The sequence below is a fragment of the Oratosquilla oratoria genome, chromosome 6, assembly GCF_046742065.1.
Source record: "Oratosquilla oratoria isolate Oo_2021 chromosome 6, ASM4674206v1, whole genome shotgun sequence".
NCBI lineage: Eukaryota > Metazoa > Arthropoda > Malacostraca > Stomatopoda > Squillidae > Oratosquilla > Oratosquilla oratoria.
The window spans coordinates 69,616,117-69,625,141 of record NC_134782.1 but is presented as its reverse complement, the minus strand read 5'-3'; the positions used below and the strand labels follow the sequence as shown (position 1 = coordinate 69,625,141).

The 9,025-nt window shown below is 41.3% G+C and overlaps 1 protein-coding gene across 3 annotated transcripts in view; it reads right to left on the bottom strand.

Moving 5' to 3' along the window:
- Window positions 1-440: 440 nt before the first annotated feature.
- The window catches only part of Bmcp (uncoupling protein Bmcp mitochondrial), a 58,779-nt gene continuing 50,194 nt past the window's right edge, over window positions 441-9,025 (bottom strand). For 2 of the 3 annotated variants that reach the window (XM_076187219.1, XM_076187220.1), the window contains exons 6-10: window positions 8,837-8,953; window positions 6,492-6,616; window positions 3,798-3,858; window positions 3,174-3,272; window positions 441-1,899 (exon numbers count right to left, since the gene is read on the bottom strand). In XM_076187219.1, the coding sequence (XP_076043334.1) occupies window positions 1,780-1,899; window positions 3,174-3,272; window positions 3,798-3,858; window positions 6,492-6,616; window positions 8,837-8,953 (522 nt within the window). In that variant the 3' untranslated portion in view covers window positions 441-1,779. The remainder of the gene's footprint in view (window positions 1,900-3,173; window positions 3,273-3,797; window positions 3,859-6,491; window positions 6,617-8,836; window positions 8,954-9,025) is intronic. The other variant, XM_076187222.1, reaches the window with a different exon arrangement.

The window sequence follows — 9,025 nt, the reverse complement described above, 5'->3', positions numbered from 1 at the left end:
TTGGTATATGTAAGCTGCATCAAAATATCCATACACAACCATCTTCCACCCTCCCTTGTTTAATATGGTTGGCTGGAGTGAGGCAAGGCATCCATCCTATTATTTCTGATCCACTGTTTTTGTCATATCATCTGTGTAGGCAAGTGCTTTGATATGTTTTGGTGGAAGATAGCGTGAAGAGGAATAACAAGCGACAGTATAGTTACCAGTGAGGCTCCACTTAACTGTGGTCTTGGGAGTAGTTGGATGCAGATTCTTGTGGTATTTCAAGAAATTAAGTTGGGAGTGGTTTGTTTGGCTACCAGGCAATGATAGGGTCTAAGCCACTTGAAGAGGGTATATGGGTTGGATATTGATCTGGACAACAGGGGTAGAGTATGAAGGCGATTTGTTATTGATGTATGGGTTTGCCATTAAGATTAAGGTATTGAATAGTACTATTTTTGATGAAGATATTTTATTTTGAAGTCTTACAGGGACAAATGTGCTTTCAGACATGGATTCTTTTCAGACCAATGGGCCTTTACACTGAAAGAGTGAACATCTTTGGTAAGAAGTGGTATGAACACTGAACACTCTACACAAGTCACCTATAGCAGTGTGATTGACAATAATGGTCCTATCTTGTCTCTGCTTGCCTTTCTTTCCCACAACTGCTTGCTCAACAATACTACTGCATCACAGCCCATCCTTGGTTTTCATCCCACCGGGGAAAAAAATATTACCTTAAAAGATTACTAAAGGATGACTTGTAACACGTGGCTGCTGTTTAGATATATATATATATATAATTTTTTTTCTTACAAATTTGCCTTCTTCCTTTTCAACTTTAAGCACATAAGTACCACTCCTCCTTAAGTTATAAAAATAAATAGCTTCAACAAATTACAAAAAATCTTACAAGACAAACCTGTGTACATTCAAAAATACTTCCTCAAAACATTTCCACATTTCAACACTATTTGCCTCATGCATTTTGTCATGAACCATATAAAAGTTTTGATGCAATCTGTTATGCTTTACAATAAATGCATTGCACATGATTGTTACTATGAAATTTTCCAGCAGATTGGATTGCCAACAGTATTGAGTAGCCATACTGGAGTATTACACATTTATACAGTGAAAATATTGACCTAACAAAAGAGTGAAAAGGCACAGGATGTGTAAACGACTGCTCAAAATGCTTTAGTCTCCTTAACAACTGAAGCTGACTTTTATTAATTCAAATGCTGTACACCCAGTGACTTTTCAACTCCTGTCACTATCTAACAGATTTCCACATTCTAAACAACACATACTGGTCATAAATTCAGCTCTATTCTAGTGAGCATGGCTGAGAAACATTGGTGAAATGAATGGATGAAGGAGCACCTATGTATAAGTGATATGAATGAATGATGTGTATGATGACAAACCATATACATTCAACCAGTAAGATTCATTCTCCATTTGTTCAGATATCAAATGTTTTTTACATCCTTGTACCATTTGATTAATCTGCTACACACTTGGAATATGTAGAGGGAAGCTAGCATCATAATAGTAATGCTCTCTTCCTCTTTGATTTAAACAGACCACTGCTACTCCATTTCAGCAATCTTTAACATCCCTTTTTCAAAAGAACACTGGGATGTGGCTGAGGGTGATTAGAGAAAAATCACAGAAATTCTTCAACACATTTTAGGGAGACGTATATCAAGTGCAGTCTAATTCCTCCACTATTTGAAATGTTTATAAATGTGTATTTCTGAGATAATCTGCTAAGATTACTGATGCCTAATACATCTTCTTCAGCTGCTCAAATGTGACAAAAAATATTATGTTCCATGGACCAAGTCGTAGCCACGTTGGTACAAAACCTTTGTACAATGCAAGCGGGCCTTCATGCTTCACAGTCTGTAAAGAGACCAATCTTACATCATTTCCTTTCCACAGGCACATATCAAATACATGCAAATATCATTTGCAACATCTGGTTCTTACACAATAAAAAATTCTTTCCTAATGGTATACAATACATGGATAAAGGTATATTAAATAGACAATTTAATCTTAACATAGGGGTTCACTAAAAGGGGGGGGGGGTAACCTCCCCCTCAGGGCAGTAGGGATACAGGGATGAGCTGTCATCCATTATTTTACCTCCATTTTCCTCATTCATCTCTCCTTTTCTTAGCATTTCCCACTGCAACTACCTTTCCCTCCCTATCCTCCACATTTAGCAACTTCTTGAAATATTATACCCACCTTCCTCTTACTGACATTTCTTCCATTATCATTTCTCTATCTGCACCTTTTCTTCTCTACTTGATTCACCTCCAGTTCCTCTTAATTTTCTTTCAAAACATCTTTATTACTTTCAAAGTTTTTCTGTCATACTCTTGTTTCTTGCCTCCTTTATGTTACACTTCTTTTCTTTGTACCTCTCATATGATTCTCTTCCTATTTTGCAACCAATCTGTGAAAACTCATTTCATCTCTTCAATCTTTGCTTCCTCATCCCTCTTATCCTCCCTGTTCCACATGCCATCTTTGCACACCTTGTGAATCCGTCCTTGAATCATCACCATTCCTCCTCCACTCCTCCCTTAAGGGGGTGAAAACCATTGATATATGTACACTACCAGACTTCACCATGCACATAATTTCACATCACAAATAGGTACAATCTCGGCATTTGCTGAACATACATACATATACCAAGGCTTTTTCCCCCTTCCAAGGGAGGTAGCCAAAAAGGGAAAGGCATAAAAACACATCCACCCATTTCATCCCTAAATACACTCCACGCCCTGGGTCAGAAGCAGTGTCGCAAGACACAGTACATCCACAGCAAGGCCGCTTCATTTAATCGGCGACCCCCCCTCTCCGTCCCCCTTTGCATATAAGGAGAGGACGGGGAGAAATCCCTTCGGGCTGCGTCAAAATTTACTCACACATACTACCCCACCCCCCCGCCCATTCCTCCTCATGCTGAACACAACCATAAATTCACAATAACACAATTTGAATAGCCTGCTTGGACGTGTTGTGCACCAGTGCCTGGGAATCTATTTTCTCCTACAAGACCCGTTATTCACCCAACACAAATTTCATCCTGTATGATAACTAAGGAACCTAACACTTGCGTTTGGTGAGGTCTGACTGTACATACATAAAAATAGACTTACCTGAACAAGGCAGTCAACAGTGCCTGAGTAAATATGTGATGCACATACTGCTGCTCCAATACCATTTGGTTTCTGTACTCTTTGACTCATCAGCCGTGTCTGGTAAGAGAAAGAATGATGTTAGTCTTATAATAAACACGTCTCCACATAACTTTGCCCATTTACTCGCAACTTTCTCATCTCACACACCCTTCCAGACTGTCACCACATGCTTCAATCTCTCCTCACTCAATGACAACCCAATCTTATTTTCATTTACAACATTCTTTATGACACTTCCATTCTGCCACACACGATCCTTAAATTCATGCTGGAAATGGCAAAGGCAATCTATTTATATATATCTATACACCAAGCTTCTTTCCTCTTATATGGGAAGTAGCTAGCCAGGGCATTCACCCACCCCCACCCATCCAACTCCCATATGATACATTTGTTTCCTTTATTTCTTAGCTCCTGGAAGAAGGGTCATTCCAGTCTCCCACTAAGAGGCAGAAAGAAGAAATCTAAACTTGAGATAAAGTAACTGAGAAATATGGTGAAGGGGATGGATAGAAAGACTAGGTGAGGAGAACAGGGGTGAAAGGACAGAGCAAACCATACAAAAAAAAAATAGCTACTTACTCGAACAACATCCAGAGGCGTGGATGCTATTGCTCCCCCCAAGCTTGAAATTAAACTGGACCTGGCAAGAGAAACACTGGAGTAAGATTATGAAACCTGCATCATGTACAACATTTACATTATATAAGCCTCACTATAAAAGCAATGAGCATACGAGACTTGCAAGTTACTTTTTCCAGACTATTCTTGGGAACTGCATTTTGTCAAAAAAATACTCTCACTGTAACGTGTTGGGTGTTGTAAACATCTAAGGCTCTTCTACTTGTATACTTTTTTCTTCAAGCTTCATTTTCTGTAATTTACTTAACATTAATCAAAGAATAAAAATAAACTTGAACTGACAGGCCAATACACATGAAAAATGATTAATATTAATGAAATAGTTTGCAAAAAAAATTAGTTTCTTGCATCAATTACCAATATGGAACACTTAAATACCATGACAATGATGTTAATCTAATGATACCTTGCGAATGAAATGTTTTATGATTTACATGAAGATGAGTTTGCTATACTAAAATGTTATTACCAAAGGGAACAAATCAACATAGTTAAGTAGGCAAAGGATGAAGAGCTCCACATACCAAACAGGGCTGTAATACCAAGGCAAACAGAAGAATGTGTATGACATGTAGAGTAAAGAATGAGAATGAACATGTACAACAAAATAAAGAGTTCTTGGGTTGCAAACAGGATGTGTGAAGAAGAGAGGGAAGAATGTTTTTTTTTTTTTTGTGTGTGTGTGTGTGTGTGCCATCAATTCACCAGTGCTATCTGTATGAGCAATATTGTGCTGTTGCAAACATTTGATCAACTCCATGGTTTGTTGGGTGTTCATCCCTGCTTTCATGTCCAATGTTTTGCAAAATGGACTGGAGCATAGGGCAGAGGTATTGATTAGGATTGAAGCCGCTTCCTGAGCTGCCTATTTGTTGCCAGAGCTCCCAACAAAAGGATACAAGCTTAGAAAGTGGGAGAAAATTAATTAGCTTGTGAGCCAGATTCTTTGTGTGCAGGTTTGTCAAGCAGATTGACATACTTGACACATTCAGTGGGCATACACTCTTGCCACCTTATCTCCCCCTCCTTTTTTTTTAAATTGGAAAAGCATGATCTTCCTTTTCTAAAGTGGAATTGTTTTTCCAAACATTTTAGCTACCACACTTGTCTATAATTTTGAAGAACCTACCATCACCACAACTGGCACAATATTAGCCAGCTTCCCATCACTTGGCACTTTTCCTTCTCTTAGTGAACACACAAAATTTGTGTGGGCATGTTAGGAGCTTGTTACTCTGTTGACTGGGATTGATGTTGCACTCATGTGGAGGGCAGGTGCTCCCTCCCTTCTATTTATAGTTTTGTTATTGCTACCATAAACTGGAGGATCCCTTTGGGGGCAGCTCCCCAGCCAGGCAAAATTAAGGGAGATTATGTTTAAGGCATCTTTCAGGGTGAGCTGAATGGATCCTGAAAAAGGCTGCTCAGGCATGTTGGTTGTTGAGGAGCTGTATTCCTCTGTCCTAGTACGGTGTGACCACTAGGCCTGCACCATCTACCGTGCGAGGCGAGACCAGGGGCTCCCAAAGATCCTAAACCTGGGAATTCTGGACCCCTATGGGACCTAAACTGAAAAATGGTAGCAGTTTGTGGATGCCTGATAATTCTGTTTTTGTGCTGAAGTGATCTCCAGGTGCTAAAGAATGGGAAAATATAAGATTTTGAGAAATAGTGTGGAAGAAAGTTTTTTGACAGTGAATTTACCGTGTCTTAGTTGCTACCTCACACATTGACTTCTCTAGTGGGAATTTATATTCAGGGGACACATAATAGTGAGGCAGCACTTAACTCATTCTTCAAGGAGGTTAAAGAGCCTAACCCCCCAGGGAGGGACAAAAGAAAGAAGGGGGGGGGGGGAGTAATCAAAGCAAGGATAAGTGTGTGTGTGTGTGTGTGTGTGTGTGTGTGTGTGTGTGTGTGTGTGTGTGTGTGTGTGTGTGTGTTTGAGAGAGAGAGAGGGAAAACAGAAAATGAACAAGTGCAACTAAATGAGAAAACTTAGATGTGATATCATTACAGAAAGACTGATGCAATGAAAATGATCAGCTGATGATGATATGCAGATGAAAGAACAGCATGGGTTACAACGTTACATGGGACAAACGTTCACTCCCAGGAATAACTGCGCCAGAAGTGCCCAAGCCCCAGCTCCAGGGCACCTAGAGTGTAAGGGCCCTCACTGACTGCCACTACCAGAGGGCCCACCACTCCCTGGTCCCTGGAGCCTTTAGGCCAACTTGTGGCCGTAGAAGTTAAGGTTTCTGTGCTTGTCGTTGGACCTAAGCGGCCAAGATTCAGCCTGGACATGCGAATGCGAAACATCTGCAATGGACACACGTGAAAACACGGCGGTCTTCTGGACACACCGCAAAGCAAGAGCCTCTTTTTAGCTAATAACTTTTGTACCGTTTTTAAATCAGTAATGTCTGAACAAGCCAAGGAGTCAAACTCATTACTATTAATTCATTAGAATGCATAGGGAATCAAACCTAACATGAGGGAAAGCACAATTTTTAATCACTGACTGGGAAAACAATATCCATTCTAACATTGTTAGTCTAACTGAGGCTTTAGTTAGATCAAACTAAAAGTAAAAACACAAAACAAACTTTTCCAAAAGCCATGGTAACCTACAGAAAATGATTTGTGGCATTATCAGGCAGCACGTTCATCTTGATGAAGTAATGTTTGCACATATCATAGATTGGTAGCTCAACACCCACGATGACACCAGCTCGCTGTGCTGTTGGGCAAACACCCTGGAAGGAAGTGTATTCATTAATTTTTTTTTTTTTTTTTTTTTTTTTTTTACCCTTTCCCCCCAAAAAAATCTTTACCATCCTTAATTTTATATTGAAAAGGATTCAACAATGTGGTTAATGACCACATTGTTGTCAACCAATAGTGTTTGTGAAACCGACATCAAGACCCATCAATAATCTTCCCTCCATTTCGAGGTGAATCCTTGAGGGATGTATTACTGTAGTTTGTCTATAAGAGGCAGTATTGTCATTCTGAAGACAAGGAACTGCTGAGGGACTTGGAAATTCCACAGAGAATTCAGATCCCTCCCTGATGAAAGAAATTGCAACTAACCCACCTCTGCACCGATGTGTAGCCCTAAATACTGATAAGAATAGGCCTGGTCACAAAAATTATCTACCCCTGATGCAACCCATTACACAAGACACCAAACATCACATCTTCCACAGCTCCACCTTAGTCTTGCTTAGGTAACAATACTTCCTTCTTGAACGATTTATGGGCTAATTTGTTGGTTGTCTTACCTGGGAGAAGTCGAGTTTCTTGCAAGAGAATTTTGGGGCAACAAATTCCTTGATTAATCCCTGAAGAACTGACACTGACTGGGCTCAAGATCTAAATCTACCAACAACCCTCCTCCCGTCCAAGTGCAAACTTTTTCACAAGAAAAAATTGCGATTCCCCCTCTTCTTCTGCTTGCCAGTCACACAGAACGACTATGTATCAATATAAAACTAACAGTCCCAAGTTTCTAATCTATGAAACCATACATATACCAAGGCTCCTTCCCCCTTACAAGGGAGGTAGCCAAAAAGGGAAAGGCACAATCATTTCCACCCATTCCATCCCTAAATACACTCCACACCACCTCCACCCTCCCTCTTATCTGAGCACCTCCTGGATGATGGGTCATCCCCGCACCTTGTCCACCGCCCTGGGTCAGAAGCAGTGTCGCAAGACACAGCACATCCACAGCAAAGCCGCTTCATTTAATCGGTGACCCCCTCTCTCCGTTCCCCCATTGCATAAAAGGAGAGGACGGAGAGAAATCCCTTCGGGCTGCGTCAACCTTTGCTCACACATACTACCTCACCCCCGACCACTCCACCTCATGCAATCACATCATCCATATACAACCATTCTCCATTCACCTCTGTCTTCTGTCCTCTCCCGTCCTTCCTCAACAGCCATCCCTCTTCCCCAAAGCCCCCTTCACCCCATCCATCCACCTCATCCTAGGACGTCCCCTCATGTTCACTCCCTCCACATCTGCCTTCCATACCTCTTTTACTAGTCTTTCTTCACTCATTCTTTCCATGTGTCCAAACCATCCTAATATTCTTTCATCAACCCTATCTCCCAGCTCCTTTTCCACCTGTTCTCCTCCTCATTTTTCACTCTATCTAGCCTAGTAACCCCCATCATACTTCTCAGACACCTCATCTCAAACACATTCAAACTCCTTCTCTCTTCTTCTCTTATGTTCCATGTTTCTACCCCATACAGTGCTGTTGGCACAATCACTCCTTCATACAGTCTCCTCTTAGCATCCATTCCCAAATGTCTATTCCTCATTACACTCTTTAATCCACCAAGGCATTTACTCGCTTCTCTCAATCTACATTCCACCTCCACCTTTTCCTGCCACATTTGCACCCAAATATCTAAAACTATCCACTTCCTCCAGTCGCTCTCCCTTAATGCTCACTTCCAGTCTACTACCATTTTCACCCCTTGTACATCTCATCATCTTACTTTTACCCACATTTATCTTTAGCTTTCTTCTATCACATACTCTCCCAAACTCTGCCACCAACTTCCTCAATCCCTCCTCCAATCCTGCCACAAGCGCAGTGTCGTCCGCAAACAACAGCTGGCTCGCCTCCCACTTTTCTCCATTTTCTTTAACCGTCTCCAATCCCTTGCCCACTACCCTTGCATTTACCTCTCGCACCACCCCATCCATGTACAAGTTGAACAGCCAGGGCGACATAACGCATCCATGACGAAGTCCCACCTTTACCTTGAACCACTTACTCTCTCCATTTCCAATCCTGACAAGCTCTACTACTCTCCTAAAAACTCTTGACAGCTCCCAGAAGCTTTGCTCCTATCCCGTATATCTGCATAACCTCCCACAGTGCCTTTCTGTCTACCCTATCATAAGCCTTTTCCAGATCCATAAAAGCCCAAAAAACATCCTTCCCCTTTCTTACTTTCACTTTCGGTATACTTTCGGTAATTTTGTCTGTTAATGACACGGCTGAAGTCGGCTTCCGCATGTTCCAAGTTGTCCTTGGTTCTGTACTGCTTCTGGCAGGGTGTTGTGGTGGCTGTAGGGGTATCCTGGTATCAGTGGATGGTCTGGTAATCCATCCAGCCATTTGTCCAGCTTTCTCTTGAAA